General features: G+C 43.2%; 1 protein-coding gene across 1 annotated transcript in view; it reads left to right on the forward strand.

Moving 5' to 3' along the window:
• LOC138528195 (transient receptor potential cation channel subfamily M member 2-like) overlaps window positions 1–20,624 on the forward strand; it is a 679,103-nt gene that overhangs the window by 419,082 nt on the left and 239,397 nt on the right. The window contains exon 15 of the mRNA XM_069639648.1: window positions 12,058–12,203. Coding sequence (XP_069495749.1) covers window positions 12,058–12,203 — 146 coding nt within the window. The remainder of the gene's footprint in view (window positions 1–12,057; window positions 12,204–20,624) is intronic.

Raw genomic sequence — 20,624 nt, forward strand, 5'->3', positions numbered from 1 at the left:
CTTCCTGGGAGGCTAGAATCATTTTCAGAGCTGAGCTGCGTATGTCAGGTGGAGCCCGGCTAGTGATGGGAAATATCTTTTATCCATCGCTAGTGTCATAGGGAATAGAGCAGAAGGTTTGCACAACTGTATCCTTCTGCAAATCATAGATAAAAAGTGATCTGAACACAATATATAATCTGACATTGAAAAATATTATTGCTTGCATGCAAAAAAGTAGAATTAGCATTACAAAGACAGTAAGTCCATTCAAGATATCACACAATTTCACTTTAATGCTCACTTTTCACAGGGAAAGGTACATGACACCACAACAAATAATTAACTAGGACTGCCACTTTACCTTTTTTGACCTGTGCTCCTTGTATTTCTTACAGCTCCACCGCATCAGTAGTTGACTTCTGGGACATAGTAACACATGAAATAAGCATACAGAAAATCATTGACAGTATGAATATTGACTCTCAGTTGCATTTAATTTGTGATTACAGATATTGTTCTATATTTAATTAATCTTCCAGGTACAGTAATTCTGCACTTCAGGTTTTAAAATAAAACACTTATATAATATATACCTGTTGCACAGTGCTAGTGTCATGGGACATAGATGTCAAATTTAGCACCACAGCCACCTTTAAATCAAAATTAGTAAGAACACAATATATAGGCAGTAGCAGTACTTGGCTTGCTGTTTAGGTTTTCAGTATAGAAACATGTACGTTGTGCATTTAGAGGAGAAAACAAGTCAATGATATCAACCAAAACTCTCATTTACGTATTACTGCTGACGGTAAAGGGTGCAACGTGCTCAACACAGCAATTAAGATATGATGTTTTAATATTTTTCCAATGGTACATGTTAGAGAATATGATATAACACACTCAATCACATCCAAAAACCCATAGAAGTTTCAAATGTACACCTTGAAAAAAATAAACTGGAGAAATGTGACAAACTACATTAAACAAAGGACAAACATCATATTTATTTATATATTTATTTATTTGTGCATTTATTTCATATGTAAAGTGTTTACTTTTTTTATATTTAATACCTCCTCAGCATGAGCAGTACCAAATGAAGAAGGCTAAGTTGATGACGTACCAGCGTCCTCTTGCATATGACATACAGTTATTTATAAGATGAATGTATTCATTGAAAGGTAGCAATGTATGACAAGATTTTTTTTTTAAACAAAACAAATCAAGTTTATTGAGTCTGCTATAGCACACAGTCTAGAGTCTAATGCAGCTACAGTCTACATGTAGCCACATTAGGAAATACAATAATAGCACTTGAAAGGCAATTAAGGTTTCTGTTGATCCTGGACAATTGTATGACTTGGAAGCTTGATCCAGTGGAGAATTGATTATCTATGAACACACTCACTAGAAAACATAGTATATCTAAAACATGGACAAATAAAAGTATTGTAACCGCTAGGCATGTCATCATAAGGGCTCACTGGAGGGTTCAAAGAAGTGTCTGACGTTTCTTCTGAAGTAGCCGGCTGCACTTCCACCTGCTGTATCTACGTAATTAAAAACTTTTAAATTAATAAAACAATGCATTGACCAATAAAATAACAGGTCTTACAATTACTTGCTAACAGGGAGGGTGACATTGCTATTAGTTGATTTAGTTAAACAAAATTAAGAATATAAGCTTGCATAAAATTAAAAATAAAGACAATTGCTATTACATAAAATTCACAATATTACAAGTGTTATCATATCAATTTGTAAAAGAACAGAAATTTAGCAGGAAATTATTGCAGTAGAAATCGGGAGAGATCGTATAAGGATACACCAAGTAATATATATACAATAATTATTGGTAGTTGTTACTTACCTTACACTGCTTACCTAACTGTGTGTGTGTGATTAAACACAGTTGCAACAGCATTGGCAAGTAACTGACAGGCCAGTCTGGGCCGACCCTTGTTAGTGAATTTTGAAGATTCATATTTATCTGATGAGAAGTTGATGCTGCACATGCAGAATCGATTAAACCTTACATCCTTCAAGACATTCTTGGCTTCGCTCTCCAGCCCAGAATCTGGGAAGCCACAGTTGGACAAACATACTTGTATCAAAGACATGTCCTTCAGGAAAATGTGCAGCACTGTAGCAGAAGTCTTGGAATGGCTGGAATTTGGACAACTCAACCCAATATAGGAAGGCATTGTTTGCTGCACAAGAAGTTCTCAAAATACATTTAAAAAGTAAATATTAATTATCAAAGTATGCAACTGATTTATAAAACAGTACATTATTAACAAAATAACATAATGTCATGTAGTGTATAAGGATCTCAAAATACATTCAAATGTTGAACATTGTAAAATAATGGAGATACAAGAAAAGTCAAAATGGAGGGAAACCAGCATGAAAAAGTACTATGAATGCACTTTGTAAATAATATTACCTGTGGTATTAAAAGATGTACGTGGGGATTCTGCAACAAAGACAAATAGCTGTGTGTTGATAATGTCCATATGTCAAAATCCACAGATTCCCCCTCACCTGATTCTTCCTCTGTAGTCGGTTCAAGTGATCCTGCTAGTCTTTATAGAGGTAAGGCCGATCCCGAGGGGTAGCCACTATGCCCGCCAGGAAAACCAGCTAAGGAAAGAGAACAATGCCCGAAAACAGCAATGCAAAGAGAAAAAAGCCAGAAGGCTTAAAAAATAAACCTTCAATCTTTTGCAGATCGAATACACAGGTATTAGAAATAGGTCTCTGTAATATTCCACAGGGTCCATCCAGTGTTGATCGATCCCTGGTGTTAAGGTAGTACTGATACCAGCAGCACCGGTGGAAACAAATGATAACAGGAAGGTAGCAAGAGTAATCAAGCTGCTTGTTGAAAAGGGAACATCAGAAGTTAGACTGGAGTGGAACGAAAGGTAGCAGCATGCAGGAAGGCAGGAAGAGAACAATTAGGCACAGGAAAGTCAGAGCAATAAATCGAAAGGCTGGAGGTCCGCAGGAGGGAGCGGCAGTACCAGGAACTCAGAGAGATTTAGAACTGCAAGGGCTGGAGAAAGGGCAAAGAAACGCAAAGGAAAAACAGCATCTTACCCGGCTGCATTTAGTCTGGAGGCTACAGTTGTAGAGAATGGGGCGGTGACATCTTGAAGGAAGACGAGAGCGGTCCAGTGTGTTCCGGCGAGAACGTGATTGCAAGCTAATGACACCGGCGTCATCGGTCCCACACCTTCCAGGGAGGAGGGACAATGACACCGTAGTAGAAGTTAGACATGCTTACTGGCTAAGGGTTCAAAGATGTTTAAAAACAGTAGGATAACTGAGTGTGTATGTGAAGATGGACAGCGGAAGGACTACCCTTGAAATCTCTTGGTAGTTTTTTTCAGGGCGTGATATGTATTGAGGATGTACCCCAGTATGGCTGTGTGCAAACTTTGAGGTGGATGCAGGATTGATGATGTAAAATTACATACTAGACCATGTGCTTAACTACGGCCATTGTGAGAGCACACCTCTGGAATACGGAGTTCCCCAAGGCTCGGTGCTTGGCCCTTTCCTATTCTCAATCTACACCTCCCTCCTTGCCCCTGTTATCTCCTCATTTGGCATCTCTCACCATTTCTATGCCGACGACACGCAGCTCTTTCTTTCCTTCTCTTCCTTCTCTCCTGACCTCCACCTTAAACTCTCTTCCTGTCTTACTGCCATTAAAAACTGGATGTCTTCTCGCTTTCTTTCCCTTAACTCTGACAAAACTGAAGTATTTTTCTTCCCCTCCAACTATCTTCCCCCACCCGCTCCTCCTCCTTTCATTCATTTTCCCCCCTCTTATCTTACTTTCTCCCCCCACGCTTGCAACTTAGGCATTCACTTTGACTCCTCACTCCTCTCTCACTTTTTCCCACCATATCTCTCACCTCTCGTGCCTGTCGCTACCACCTCTATAATATTCGCAAAGTCCGCCCCTCTCTTACTTTCCATGCCACTAAACTTTTAATCTCCTCCCTTATCTTCTCTCACCTCTTCTACTGCTCCTCCTTACTCTTTGGTCTACCTACTTCACATCTCGCCCCCCTCAAATCTATCTACCATTCTGCCATCTGTACCCTCTGTTTCCTCACCTCCCGAGACTCCATCTCTCCTTCCCTATCCTCCCTTGGCTGGCTTCCCTTTCACTCCCAACTTAAATTTCACTTTCTCTGTTTAGTCTTCAAATCTCTCCATGATCTGGCTCCCCCTTATCTCTCTTCCCTTCTCTCTTTCTACACTCCCTGTCGCTCCCTTCGCTCCACTGACCACTTCCTTCCCACTGTTCCTCCTTCCCCTTGTGCCTCCTCTCATTTCCACTCCTTCCAACTCCTAGCTCCCCTCCACTGGAACTCCTTCCCTCTCTCAATCCGCTCTATTCCTACCTTTTCCTTATTCCGCACCTCCCTTAAATCTCTCCTTCTCCATTCCCCGCCATGATACCCCTCCCCCTTATCACTCCCTCTCTCCCACCCTTTCCCTCTTCCCCATAATCATCTCCCTCCACTCCCACCCCTTTCACACCCCCTTCGCCCCTCCGGTTCCCCTCCTACCCATCCCTCCCTCTTCCTCTCAGTTCTACTCCACTACTCTCCCCTTCCCTTCTCTCCAATTGCTCTACATACTGTTTTGTTGGTCTGATTCAAAATTGTAATTTGCTACTACTGTTACTGTTAATTTGTTATCATTAAATGTACCCTGTTGATAAAATGTGCAGCGCTTTGGCGTAAAGCGCTATATAAACTTAAATACAAATACAGCCAAAGGGAGAACTGCCTTTGATAAGGGAGATGGGGAATCAGGATGAAGGCAGTGTAAAAGCCCCAGGCCCGCCTGAACAGTGACATACATATTATGATTGCCTTGACATTGTCTTCAAATGGGAGTATGGAGACCTCGGGTGTGATGTGGCCAAGGTTCACTAGATGCAACACCTCACTGAGATGTACAATGTGGCCTGCACCCGCAAAATGAGGACGGCGGGCACAGGTAACAACCCCCTTTTTGAGTGCACACCCAAAGTGAGAATTGCCTTTGATAAGGAAGAAGGGGGATCCGGATAAAGCAAACGGAAAAGCTCCAGGCCCGTGGGAAAGGTGACACCCATATCTTGATTGCACAGACAGAGTCTTCAAAAGGAAGTATGGAGACACCGGGTCTGGGGTGGCCATGTGGCCAAGGGTCGCTAGATGCAAGAACCTGTTGAGTTTTACCTCGTGTTTGGCACTTGGGACTTGGAGGATGGTGAGCCAACACACCTACCACCATTGTGAGAGTAGGGCCAAAGTGAGAACTGACTTTGAAAAGAGAGGTGGCACAGAATGAAGCCCGCGGAAAAGGTCCATGCCCCTGTGGATGGTGAAACACATATGTTGATTGTTTGGACATTATCTTCAAGGGGAAGTATGGAGTTGGGTTGGCCATGTTGCCAAGGGTCTCTAGATGCAAGACCTCTTTGAGTTCTACATTGCGGTTTGCACCTGGGATGTGGAGGATGGTGGGCACACTCGCCCAGTCCCATTGTGAGTGCACAGCGAAAGTGAGAAACTACCTTTGATATGGGGGGGGTCAGGATGAGGCCAGCGGAACAGATGCCTGCCCGCGTGAACTTTGGCATACATATAGTGATTGCCTGGACATTGTCTTCAAAGAGAAGTATGGGAACACTGGGTCTATGTTGTGGCTAAGGGTTCCTAGACGCAAGACCCCTTTGAGTTGTACATTCTGGTCGGTACCTGGGATGTGGAGGTCAGTGGGCCACCCACCATCACCATTGCGAGAGCAGGGCCAAAGTGAGAACTGTCTTTGATAACAAAGAGGGGAGATCTGGATGAAGTGAGAGGAAAAGACAAAATGTTCATCTTGCTGACGGAACACACATGCAGACTGTCCCTACTAATAAGAACACTGTGACCCTATAAGGGATATCTCTCCCTAGGTGTCTGGTGGTGCACCGCCTATCTAAAAGGGATAGCGAGGAGACTCTCCCTAATCAACAAGTATACACATATACCTAAAGAATGGGTTAAAAAGGTGAGACACAAGCGGAATTGTGCGGTAAAAGAAGTAATTTAAGACGTGTTCAAGCTTCATTAGTTGGACATCGTTGCGCTCATGAGAAGGCTCATGGGCATATTGGTCGACCGGTGGTTTCGTTAACCACAGTTATTTTGGTCATCTTCTGCAGGACCTTCATTTCTTGTTGTGGGCTTTGCTCCTTCTGTGGATCATCAATTGAATCCAGGCGGCACCTCCGTTCCCCATTCACAAGCGTGATGTCCTGCTTGGATCACTTGGAGCTTGGAACCTCAATGTTCTGTGACTCTGCCTCATGTACGATCTCTAGGCCACTTGCCTGTACCATCTATGAAAATGATAGAGAAATGATAGGATCATTAATTTGTTATTTTCTACAACAACAACAAAAAAATATTAGGCATATGTAGGAGAAAGAAAAAATATATATTTGGAGATAAGGAGTTCAACGTCAAATATTTGGAAACTAAGATATGCAAATTGATATTTCCAGGGAAATAATTAACTTGATAGGAAGTTTTTTGGTGGTATGTTATGACTATGATAAGGAAATATGAGGAGTTATAGAAAAAGTATATTGATTTGTTTATCAAAACATACATATAATACATTTATGACTATAAATATAGTGAACTAATGAGATCCCGTTAGCATTTTAAAATAATTTATAAGGCAATAGTGCACCGTTTGTTCAGTTAAAAAAGATGGACCCAACACTTACTCATTGCTAGGACCACGAGGGTGAACGGTTCCACGAAGTTTGTTCATAAGCACCAGCATAATTCCCAATGCAGAACGTGTAAGGCAGGCTGCCCAGAGGTCTTGTTGCTGCGTCACGCATAGTGCTGGAGTTTCATCTTCGGATATGTAGGCCAAATAGCCTGAATTTTCGTGGCCGCATGTGTTTTCAATCCACGTTGACATCAATTGACATCTAACGCACGTACACCAATTGGAAAAGTCTTCCATTTGACTCGGATCTGGATCCTGTGAATCACCTAAACCACTTTTCAGTCCTTGAAAATGTTGTTGCTGGTTTTCCCTCTCATACATTTCCTCATCCTTGTATTCTGGTTCATACATCAATACTGTCCATAATGCTTGAGGATTGCAATTGGTGAACAAAAACTGCGTGGAAAAGAAATATGTAGATTTATTATTAAATATATATATCTATATATATGGATGGGTCGTTTATAAATGGTATTTTTAGAGAAATGACAAAGAGACAACAAACTCTTTTGAGAAAATCAATGTATAGTCAATTATGCATTTAAAAAAATACATTAGTTAGATTAGATCAAATACGCCACATTAGGCAAACATATGCAAAGTGATAATTTGCACATGAAATAACGTACTGGTCCAAGATTCGTTTTTATACCTGGTTTAGCAAACACATTTGTCAATTGCGGAATTATGTAAATGAGAAGCACATGTGGGGAAAAGTCATTTTAGTAGTGGCAGTATCTTTTTGTGTTGTATGCATCATAGTTGGTAGCTGAACAGAGCAAAAAGAACGAGCCTTGAAGGAAATAAAATTGATGGACACGAAGGCAGGAGAAACTATAATGTTATCAAGGGGAAAAGGTTTGCTGTGATTTCCATGGCGACACATCAATAAATTGTGTACAGAGGACGTTTGTCTATGTTGTGCACTGATGTCTTGAAAGGTACGTAGCACAGCGGTCTGGTATGCTGATGTCACATACAGGGGCACATATTATGATGTATTGCCGCCAAGGCATTTCAGCATAGGACGATCGATCGACTGATTAGATTATCACACAATGGCTGTTTCGGACACATGTGGTTTGCATGTCTAAATGTCTGGAAAGATATGGTAAGATTGATATGTGCTAAAAAATAGATGCCTTGTTGATTGATCAATTACAACTCCTGGGAGAACCTCTCCTTTAAGAAGATGTTTCAATCTGTCACAAACATCGACCAAGATGCGCTTGAAAAGATGAATTCTGAGCAAGGAATATTTATCCATGACCACTTCATGAATACTTTTCAAAATTAAGATTGTCATACCAATTCCATTGTTTCAGAAGATATTGGCACCCCCCGCCCCTACCACGAGTGTCAACTGGGCATGGTTGCCACAAAAAGGCTGTTGTGGTAAAAGGTCTTGTTTCCCAAAATAGACTTACCTAGTAAAACAACTTTCCCTGAATTGTTACAGATGATGCCGCTTCCGGCAGCCATCTTGGAAGATGTTGCTGTTGATTTCTTTTTTTACCCAGACACACAGATGCATATGTCATGGTGGTTCCTAATGAGTGTTTGCGATATCTAGAACAGCATGTGATTTCATCCACAGTAGCAACCTCTACTATTCTGGCATTAGACAAAGGTTTTGCTGCAAATGTTATTGCATACATTGTCAAACCTGACAAAGGACCACCACTCGGTGGCAGGGATTTCAAGTTAGTTGCAGGATATCTTAGCTTACATCACTGTCCAGTGACTCCATTTTCGGTCTGTGGGATCTTTCGTGAAACTGACTCTGCAAATTTGTCGGATAACCGCAGGTCCAGTAGTGCAAACTCTCAATTGTTGAGGGATTACCGCAAAACTACACGCAGCACGACAGACAAATGTTTTCGGAGGTAATGTTTGGAAGAGTTGCAAGATCATGCATACCAGAGGACCATTGTGGTGTTGACATGTCTGATTAGATGCAGACCTCACAGAAAAAGGTGCAATACCAACAAGGCGTATGCAGACAAATGCTCAGGAGCTGAAATCCCGCATTTTGAAAGTAGTAATTCAGTATGGGTAGAACAAGGCAACCTCACCTTTTGATCCTCGATCACTGACAATAACCAACATAAACTGATCTATAACAGCAGCCCAGAGAGATGGCAAACAAACTCTCTGAAGATACTTTTGAAAGTTGGGTGGACAACAGAGTCGTCCCTGAAGGAAGTGAACCGTCCGATATTGACAATCATATTGAAACACGTATGTAATCACATGATTACTTGATTACTTCCCAAACAGGTTGATCTCAGAGAGTGAGTAGGAGGCTAAATGGTAAGGGAACAGGGGTGAATTCTCAGGCTAAGGGCAAGTGCACGTGACTCACAAGGGTGGGATGCAGTGCCATCAAACAGGGGCCTGCAGGGCAGTGCAGCAGGGGGGTGCTGGTATAGACTGGGAAGAAGGGCCTGGAATCCAGGCCACCAGTCACAGTGGCAGTAGAGTGTTTAGCATGGAAGGGAAAGATGTAGAGAAGAGCAGAGTTTCGAGCAGTTTCCTGAACTTGAGGATGTCTGGCTCAAGTCTGAGATGGGCAGGAAGGCTGTTCCAAAGGGAGGCGCCAGCCGAGGAGGGAGCCCTGCCCTCCACTCTGCTTAGAGAAGCGGTTGACAGTCAAAGAGTTGGAATTAGAGGAGCCTAGGGCTCTAGCAGGGGAGTATTTAGGGAGGGAAAGTTGGACACAGCGAGGTCCCAGGCCCCCCCAGAAGGCCTTATGGATGATGCAGAGGGTCTTGAATTTGATCCTTGCAGCCACCCGGAACCAATGGAAAGATTTTAGGACTGGAGAGGTACGGTCCCTGGGTTTCAGGCCAAGGATAAGTTCTGCAGCACTATTCTGGATTAGCTGTAGGGGGCGTAGGGAGGAAAGAGGGAGATTAGGAAAGAGGCTGTTGCAGTAGTCCAGCCTTGAGACGACCAGTGCTCTGGAGACATTGAGCTTTCAGGGGAAGGTGAGGAAAGGAAGGATGCCGCTGAGGAGGTGGAGCTGGAAGTGGGACTACTTAGTAAGGTCCATGATGTGAGGAATGAAGGAGAGAGCGGGATTTTTTTTGTTCTCACAAGATGATGGGGGTAAAGGGCCCAAAGTTGTTTTCTCTTAGGTCTGGGGGAGGTGGCGTATCCTGAGCCAATGTACATCACGTCACGGTGTGGAAGTGCCCATGTGGGGTCCTTGAGGAACAAAAAGGAATTACAAGAGAGGAATGAAAGGAAAGGAGTGGGGGTAAGGAGAGCAGTTACTATGTAGGCAAAGAATACGGCCACATCCCCTGTATTTATTTGAGGTCCGTTACAATAGCCAATATCCTTCATCCCAGTGTGTAGAGGTCAAAATCATGGGCGATTTATTCTATGTTAGCGTAATCTGGGTGATAACAATAATAATAAAGTGTTATGATCATTTGCAGGTGGCACACAGAATCACCCCAGCAGGGCAGACCTCGGGGGAGCTTGTTTATAGTCAACACTGACAGTTGTTTGAAGCCAAAGTGGTTCCTGCACCATTCATCGACCATGTCTCATTGGCCACTATCTTAGGTCCTGTAAAACATTGTAGCAGACTCTCTCACAATAAAAACCAAGCGCATGGTGTAGAGCCACTGTTTTAGGAATGGGACTTCGCTACACGTTACTGGCTGTAAAGGGGAAAGGGCCTGCACCACCACACATTAACTACATATGACCTTTATACCGCACAATTCCGCACACATTCTCCAGCACTTCTAACTGTATGCTTTACGCTGTACAGAACCGTTAACCTATACTTTTTTACACCTGTACGCACTTACTTTTCTACTGTACCTTTAAAAAAACTAGCGTCTAGATACCTCAGGGCAAGGTGCGCTTTACAGATGTCTAAATAAATAAATAAATAAAATACTCTTTACATCATAAACTGAATGGTTCTGGGAGGCTGCTGCAACGACGTTCTATTTGGTACTCTGATTAAACTGAGCTCTAGCTACCAGTGAACCCACTGAAGCGTAGCCAGATGTTTCCAATGTAGCTCATACCCTAATACCAGGGGGCACTGATCCCTCTTGATGAGTCTCCATTGGACCGTATCCAGTCGAATGCATAAACAAATGGCTGTGCAGTGGCCAATTTCTCACACTTGGAGATATGCCCTTAGATAGGGACCTTCTTGACCATGACTTGTTTCTTGTGTTTTTTTGGGTGTCCGATATATCCCTGACACTTGCCTGGAATGAGTACTGCAGCTTTATGAGAACATCTCCACTGTACAAACCTGAGTCAGCATTCCTGGGGTAGCATATTTAGGGAACGCGCTGGATAAATGACATTGTCCACCGGCTGTATGATGTCTTAAAGGATCCTCCCGGAGAGAGAAACCTAGACTCAAAGCTGTGATCCTTAATATGTGGCTCTCCATGGCCAATCTCAATGTCAGCCTTGGGATGGACCTGCAGCTTGAAGTGGAGTATGGATTAGTGTCATCTGTACCATTATTCGGCTGAGTATACCCATTGGTGGGCCTCAGCCGTGGAACTACTCTAGTTACAGGCCTAATCTCACCATACTCTGGGGTGTATGATGTGTCATGTAATCTTCATACAGTGTTCCTCAGCTGCTGTGTTTTATGTGTTTTCCTGATCTTTTCGATTCAGTTATCATACATTGCTGTTATATATTAAAAGGCACGGCAATAGTTTTTTATTGTATTTAATGGTCTGAGAAACAATGTGCTTTGAACAGGAACACTTACAAAAGATGCATATGTTAATCAGGGCGATCATGAGACTGGTTGCTTTACGCAGCAATACGAGTGTGAGTCAGTGATGTTAGTTCTTAGGACATGAACCAGGGAAAACACTGATAAATGGACATGTGGGGAAATAGAGGGTGATGGGGACAGTCGAAGGATTAATCTTGACTTTTATACATATTTAAAATGTGGCATATAATTTCCATTGGTTGTACTTCCCATTCAAATAATTCAAACTGGATCAAGTTGCTGCACATCTATTGAACCGTAGTTGAGACCATTCCATTTCCTTGCAGCTTCATTGTGGAACCGTTGGCCAGAACCCAATGGGGTGTATTAGTCTCAGGAGGTGACTTTTGCCATTATTATTCCCCTTGTTCTGAATGCATATAAAACCTTGTACGCTGCCGCTGGATCCAGTGGTACTGAAACTTTAACCTGCTGCCACAGAGGCCATCTTTTAGCAGGACTGTGGCATTAAATTTGATACTTTATGCTGTTTTTAGGGGTGTTTTCAGAGTGCTATCGAAAAAATGAAATCCGGGCTGAGGAGCTCCTGACGCGCATTTCCCCAGCCTGGGGTAAAACCACCTGCCTACAGCTGGCCCGGGAGGCCAAGGCCATGCGCTTCATGTCGCAGGGTGGAGTCCAGGTCAGTATTTTGCTGTGTGCCTGGAGGACATTCTGTTGTGCTTTGGTCTACAACGTTCGCATGCATGTCAGTTGAATGAATTATATTTGTGTGGCCCACTCTTGGGGACGTAACCTCCACAAGGGTGCGTGCAAGAGTGAATGGTCAGGTGAGTGGAATGTTGGTGTGAGTAGAGTGGGGTGGACGGTTGGCAGGTGTCTCCATAGCTACGCAAACTTGAGAGTAACTTGAACCTGCAACTTGTGTAAATAAACAAGAAATATCTTTTTGATGTTTGAGTGGAGCACCAGCACCCTTCCCCATTCTCCCCAGTGATTACACTGGCCAATAAAGCCTGAATGATTTTTTAACAACCTTTTGCCTTTTTTCAGGATCACTCTAGACAATACTTGCCTTGATAAAGCGCCTAGAGATGATAAACACATGTTGACTTTCATTGATTAAGCAGTACATTGCATTGGGGCCGTCAAGAGGTTTGGATGTCACATTTCTGAATGTTCTACTTTCAGGGCGTTAGGTGGTTGGGTCCCTCCACACCCTGGCTCTCTCACCAATCCTAACGTTTGTCTTATTGCAGGAGTATTATATTAACCTTTCCCTTTGTTTCCGTTTCTTGAGATATCTTTTTTTCTATTCTTGTCTCTCTTGTGCTTGATAAAACGTTATTTCTATGTTTCTCCAATCCTTCTATATTGGCACTGCTCTCTCTTTGTATGTCCCTTTACCTTACGCCCTGGATTTGCACACTATTCACTCTCACCTTTATTTTGATGCTGTCGTTTTGAAATTGCCTCATTGCATGGTCTTATTTCAATTTGCCCCTTAGTGGAGCCTTTCTTTTCTCTTTCACCGCAAGTGTTCCTTTTTGACTTTTCTATAGCTATAAGGCAACGCATTGACGCGGAGCAACACAGCTTCGGTCCCCGGGTCCGCACTTAGAAACCTCTGGTTGTTAAGCATGTTATAAATAATCATTTATAATTATAATTACTAAACGTACAACTTTATTCAATATGAAATAGTTCCTTCAGAGTTTTGTAGGCTATATTACAAGTTCGAGAAATCAGCATGGTACATGCCAGTAGCACGATTTAATACTTGTTGATTGACTGCTTTCATGCATGCAAGGAGGGTAAAAGGAGTGCCATAAAGTAAGCAGGCCTCTGCAACCTTTAGCACTCCAGACATTTTGGTTGACAATTCTGATCGGCCCCAGCCGGGTCCCGGGAGGCTAGCTCAGCGGCACCGTACTCGCCTTGGAAGCAAGACAATGCAGTGTGACACAGGTTCGATCCCCGGTTCTGCGCTTAGAAACCTCTGGGTATTAAGCGCATTATAAATAACCTATCACATCATACAGTGAATGATGAGGGATCATGGAAATCATAGTCCAGAAAATCTGGAGATCCCCAGTGCCCACTGGAATAGGGTAACAGTGCAAATTTAAATGTATAATGGTATAGTACTGCAGGTGCCATCATAATAACGATGGTATTCAAATCGTTCTCATGTTTTACATTTAATACCTCTTAATTTACAATTTGTAGACTCTGTTTTGGATAGAAAAAAAACAAGGGCCTCATTACGAGTTTGGTATAAAAAAAGAAAGATGTATCAGAATTACTGTCAGAACTGCACCGACTGCACTTTCTGAAGCATCTGTCTCCAGAATGAAAGGCCTATCGGGGTTAGGTTGCTTAAGAAGAGGGGCAGAGATAAATCGCACCTTGAAATGTTGGAAGGCTTTCTCTGTCTCATTTGCCCATCAAAAAGGGATGTCTTTCTTTAGTAACCTAGTGAGTGGTAAAACCAGTCAAGAAAATACAGGTATAAACCTGCTGTAAAAGCTTGCTAAACCCAAGAACCATTGTATTTCTTTTACCAATCTGGGGGCGTCCCAATCTGTGAGAGCTTGGATCTTTCTTGGGTCCATAGAAACCCCTGGGTCAGACAAAATGTATCCTAGATTGGAAACTGGCGACACATTGAAAAGGCTCTTCTCGGGTTTGAGTGATAACTGCTGGTCTTGTAATCTTTGCAGGACTTCTGTAAGATGATATTACTGTTCCTTGGCTTCTTTCGAAAAAATCAAGATATTGGGCCTCATTACGAGGTGGGCGCAAAGGGATACCGGGCACCGGTAAGGACACCGGTGTCGGTAATCCCTTTGCGCCCTATTCTGAGGTCCCTTAGCGGGTCCCTCCCTTAACGCCTGGTTTTACCAGGCGTTATGGACGGGACCCGTTAAGGGATTTCGGGGTCAATAACGGTACCGCAATTTGCGGTACCGTTATTGCCGCCTTCCCCCTTCCCATTGAGCCCTTTGGTTGCTCAAATGGGAATGGGGAATGGCTTTACCAATGGGGATTTACCGGTCCCGCCAAGGTCGGCCTGGACCGGTAAGTCCCCATTGAACGGGACCGGACACGGTCCTGTTATTGGTGGTAGTCATGGCGCTAATAGCGCCATGATTACCACCAACCTCGTAATCAGGCCCATTGTCTAAATAGATGATAGCTGACCTAAGAAGTAGGTAACCCATAAACCTGTGGCAAACAGCCGGCGCCATTGATAACCCGAATGGCATAACGCAGTAGTGAAAATGTCCGAATAGACGTTTTCCATTCATCTCCTCCTATCCGTACGAGGTGATAGGCACCTTGTAAATTCAGTTAGCAAAACTATGAACTGAATGTACTGCTTCCAGTATATCTGGATTCAGCGGAAGTGACTATTTATCCTTCACTGTAATCCGGTTCAAACCCCTGTAGTCGATGCATGGTCTTAACTCTGAAGTTTCTTTCTTTGGGATAAGAAACAATGAAGCTCCTTCTGGAGATGTGTATCCGGTAATCATGCCACTCCTGCAGTTTTCCTGCAGATATTCCTTGAGGATTTGTTTCTCCCCAGGACACAACATATACATTCTGCTGAATGGAACTGTAGTGTCAGGAAGTAGGTCTGTTGTGAAATCCTACGCCCTATGATGAGGCAAATGTTTGTTAATCTATTGTTGAAATACTTCTGAAAAGCTGCAATATTTCTCTAGAATAGCATACTGTACTTGAGCTACCAGGGTGACGTTTTCTTGTGTCCGGTCACCTTTGTCAGTCAGGGTCTTGCCTCTGTTTACACATGTCTCTTATCCTAAGATCCTAAGAACAAGGTACGAGTGGTCCAGTTAATGTATGGATTATGAAGGGTTAGCCAGGGAATCCCCAGAATAATTGGAAAATGTGTGGCAGTTATTAGGACAAAAGACAAGATCTCTGTGTGTTATGCAAACTCCATTGTGAGTTCCTCTATATTTTCAAGGGTCTCCATTGACTCTTTCCACTGGCTGAGCCACCTCCTTAGTGATGCTCTTGATACCCATTTCTGGGTCCAAGACTTGTCCATGAAGACACCAGCTGCTCCTGAATCCACCAGAGATGCTGTTTCTGTGATGTGATCCGTAGCAACTCCAGATGCACCTTCAATTCCAGAAGAGCCATGGCCTAGCCCTTGTTCCTTCAGTGGCACGGGACTCTGGTCTAACTCCAGAACATGTATCTCAATTATGAACTGGAGCTGGCATTTCCCCCTCTGTGGGGAGGAGCCAGGGGACAAAGACTAAAGAGATGGCCTGCAGACCTGCAGTACATACAGAGAAATATGCTGTGAATATCTCAGATCTAATATATGATCGTTATGATATGATTGTTTATTTATATAGCGCCTATACACAATGTGTTTCAAAGCACTTCAAGGCAAGGGAGGGAACAAGGGAAAATACAACTACATTTCTACAGGCCGTGAACAGTAAGGATGTGAAATTAACTATCGTACTCAGCCTGACGACATTTCAGATAGTGCAAGAGCTAAGACATAGATAAGGAAGGGAGGGGGGGAGTGGGAAGGAAATGGAAACAGACAGGCGACTACCGTACTAGGCCTGACGATATTTCTGGTAGAGCCGGAAAAAATAAAAGCTGAGGGAGAGGGGTGCAGAAAGGGAGGGGAGGAACAAAACAAGCGACTATCATACTAGGGCTGACAACATTTCAGATAGTGCTGGAGGGGTGGTGGGGGTTAAAAAAAACAGTAATGGGAGGGTGGTGGAAACAGACGAGGTTGCTATCATATTAGGTCCAGGGACAGTTCTGATAGAGTAAGTGCATAGAAGAAAGTAAGGGGAGGAGATGGGAAAAGGGAGAAGGGAAAGGAGGAGAGAAAAGAGAGTAAGCAGTCAAAAAGAGTGGAGAAGCAAGAGTGGAGAGCGAATACAATTGCAGAAGTCAGTAGTAACACATAATGTTGCAAGCCAGGATACAAGATGAAGATGGGAACAGCATGATTCAGGGCCACCATGAGTACAAGATGCAAAGGAAGTCCAGCATGAGAGTTGAGAAAGAGTGACGCACCGTGAATGAATGAAGTCCATAAAAGTCAAATCCAGCATTGGCCACAAGACAGTGATGGTGAAGGAAGGCACCAGGTGGGTGGGGCTTGCTAAGTGGTGAAAAATAGCAGCAGGCAGGAAGGTACCAGGTGGGCGGGGCTTAGGCCAGGTGACCTAGATCCACTTGCACCTGCTCCCCATCTGCTATATGCTAACTAATCTAACAGTACATGGCCCTAAACAAGAATTAAACAATCTGTTTAAAGAATGTGGTGCATCCAGAAATTCAGGACAATACTAGCACGTTGGGGAACAGAATATCATTTGTTATTATTATCCATGACAATTAGGGTAAACATGTCAATCCTCTAAACCCACGTTTTGGTATAAACACAAAACCAGACTATATAATATATCCCAAGCACAGTATGATTAGTGCAATACAACATAAAATACAACAAGGACAGTGCTAAACCACTTCTAGCATGTATACCCACTTGATTTCTTACATACAGAGACCATTGGGCCTTTGCCAAATCCTTTCTTCATCCAAATGGGGTCTGGGAGCTGTCCCTATTTGCATTGGTTCGGAGTTATCTGAAGCATATGAACCACTTGGTGGCTAGGTTACACTGGTTTCAAGGGACTACAATCCTACCCCTTCTCTTCTCCTGCTTTCGGTCTTGTAGACAAAAATCTAGCTGCAAGACCATCCTAATCAAATCTTTGAATTCGCCAGATGGGCAACTCTGACCAATTCATCTTTAAGTTCATCTGACAGCCCCCTTGGCAAGCTTCCTCCTGCCAGGCTATGTGCTGAGCCAGTTGTTTGAACTTGCTGGTGCGGGATAAAACATCCAAATTGCCTTGAGCAAAGTCCAAAATTGTATCTTGTGAAGTATAGATCAACACTGGTCTGTCAAAAAACCGTTTGAAAGCAGTAACAAATCCTATGTAATCGTCCATCAGGGGGTCACCTGTGGTTATGAGAGCGGTGGACAAAGCCAGTGCATTACCTGCAAGATGTGATATCAAGAATTCCACTTTTGAGCCATACATGGGAAACGAGGCAGGCCCGAAAAACATAGGCCACGGTACATGCATCTAAGAATTCTTTGAGCCTTTTAGGGTCTCCATGAAGCTTCCCTATGGAAGCCCCTCAAAGAGGAAAACCTTCCTCTCTTTTAACCATAATTAGCCTAATATGGAATTAACGGCCTTAGGATTTTGCACCTCTGTAGTAAAGGCTTGGATGGCTTCTAATAGCTCCTCTAATTGCTCCATCCTATCGTGCTGTAGGTGGCATCGCAATCTCTCTGCGACTGGCCTTACCTGATGGGTCTGTTCTGCCAAAGCAGCCACCTTCCCCTCTGGATGGGAACCGAATGCTGGATGCTGAGTGTGGTCCAAAGGAGGAAAAACCTAAAGGGGACTAATATTCAATTCCTGGATGAAGGAATCCAGGTCCAGGAGTCTGTAAGGTAAGCCTAATGGCTGGTAGCAGCAGATATGAATTTAGGTCCAATCTAGTGTGAATCAAGGAAGCTGAGCAGGACAGGCAGGGCTGGTATCAGGGAGGGGCGCGAGTACAGGTAGTAAGGACAGAGGTTAGAGAAAAGGAAGGCAGGGAGAGATTAGTTAACACAGCGTATGCAACATACCAGGGAGAGTTGTGACTCACTGCTTACCTCGGGATAATCCATCTTGTAGCCTCTGTGTTCCCATGGCTCCCAGACCACGGTGCCATGTTGGCGTGATGACACTTCGCGTCTCCATATGTGCTCACACAGGAGTATAACGCGTGGTTCTGCCATTTTTGGATTGGCGTCTGCCAAACCGGTTGGTATATCCTCCAATTGACGAAAGATGGGTTCCTCTTCCTGCGGCTTTTTAACGACAGGTAAGAAGCTGGGAGCCGTTTGAGGCCCCTTCTGCCATCATGTCCCCTCCCACGCAAGTTTCTCCCAGTTTCCAGGGGAAAAGCTGATGGAATTTACGAACCAGTCATGGGGCACTAACATTTTCCACTGGTTCCCAGGATCTGTCAGCAACAGTATAGCAAAATAGCTTGGGACTTGCAAGTTTTCTCATGATGATGGGTTTCAATAGGTTCGAGGATAATAGGGGTTTGAGAAATCACAGCCTGTGATGTTGAGCAGTCAAATCAACAAACAATTAATTTCAAACAAATATACATTTATTAAATCCAAAGTAGTTAAAAAATCCATAAATACAATGATCCAAGATGGTGAATTCTTAAGTTTAGATACAATTCTTAAAGAGTGACTAGGGTTATGCAAATGTCTTATCCACTTTTAGTGGGTGGTATATATGGTACTTCAGACATGCAGTATATTTTCTAAACTGATGAAGATATTGTCTCTGTTCTAATTAACACGTATCTCGTAAAAGCTATTTGGCCTAAACATTCAGCTCAACATGTTTCAGTTCTGTTCCAACAAATGGCGAACATTCATCAGGAGGTGGCAAATTTCTGTCACTTCTTTAGAAATACACTCAGTGTAATGGCTCTGAAGTTTTAGTTTGTTACCAATCTTGCTTGTACGCTGCTGTCACAACCCAGGCTCGATTGGGTAGGTGTGTGAGGCTGTCTGCGGGGAATCTTATCAATATACTCAATCCCCAGTATGCTCTTTGAAGGGCCCTTTCTTTAGAAGGGTCTCATGACCATCAGTAATTCATCTCTAGTAAATACTCTGCACCGTCAGTAATCCGTCTGTGGGAAAAGTTCCCGCTGGCAGTGCCTTGAATTTGGCTCTTCGAAGTGGTGGTCAGTGTACGAGTTAATCTGGATGTTGGTAACACTCATCCTTATGCATACGCTCCTCCAGTGGCATCTCCGCTAGTGTTGCTATCCTGTTTATCAGTGTAGCTAGGGTTTCAATAAGGAAACATGAAAAACTAGATGTATTCAATGCAATCCTGGAGGTACTTATAGTTTGTAAACCACATAATGAATTATCTTGATTATCTTGAAAGGCCCAAAATACCTGGGAGAGAATTTGGAAAGTGTTCGATGTTTGGGCAGGTATTTTGAGGATAACCATACTAGATCTCCTGGTTTATGGGTCGATGCTTCTTTCCGTTTGAAGTCTACATATCTCTTTGTTTCTTCTTGTGCATCTAACAAGGCTTATTGAGCAGATGATGTATGCCATGTAATTCCTGAAGGACTTCTTCTGCCAAATGCACTCCTGAAATTGGTACATGGTAAAGAAGGCAACCATATGGGATGGTACCCATGGGTAAAAAAAAGGGCTCATCTTGCTGGACGAATGTAGGAGTTATTGTATGAGAACTCTGCAACCAGGTAACACATAGCCCGATTATGCTGAGTGGCCTTAGTGAAGATCATGAGATTCTGTCCAAAGTTCTGATTTATTCTCTCCGTCTGTCCATTTGTTTCAGGATTATAACCGAAAGAAGTGGCTCTGTTGACTCCCAAAGCCTTACAGAGGGCAGACCAGAACTTAGAAGTCTATTGGGGTCCTTGCTCTGAGGTAATGACCTAGGGTATCCCATGCAGGCTAAATATATCCCATAAGAACACTTGGCTCATTTCATATACAGAAGGCCTCTTCTTCAAAGGTGAAAAGTGAGCCATCTTGTAATAAAAATCAATAGTTATCACGACCACAGTGCCCTCATTTGAGGAGGGCAGATCCACTATGAAATCTGTTGATATTCTCTGCCATGGCCTGTCTGGTATTCTGGCTTGTGTACAAGATATGTTCCAGGATTCTTGTTTTGAGCACAAGTGAACAAGCTAACACATACTCATGTACCTCTTGTTGCATCTTTGGCCAACAACAATATCTCTGAACTAGCTCCAAAGTGAAAGTGATCCCTCGATGTCCGGTCACTGTTGTGTCATGAGTGAGGATGCGGAATGTACATGCGTTATTGAAAGAAAAACAACAGTTTTTGGTTAGTATAGCAAGGGATGAATGGCATCTTAAAATCATAAAGAGAAAAGAAATTAGACCAACAATCATACTTTTGTAGGAGCTGTAGATTTC

Source organism: Ambystoma mexicanum, chromosome 7q, assembly GCF_040938575.1.
Source record: "Ambystoma mexicanum isolate Mex_15411 chromosome 7q, UKY_AmexF1_1, whole genome shotgun sequence".
NCBI lineage: Eukaryota > Metazoa > Chordata > Amphibia > Caudata > Ambystomatidae > Ambystoma > Ambystoma mexicanum.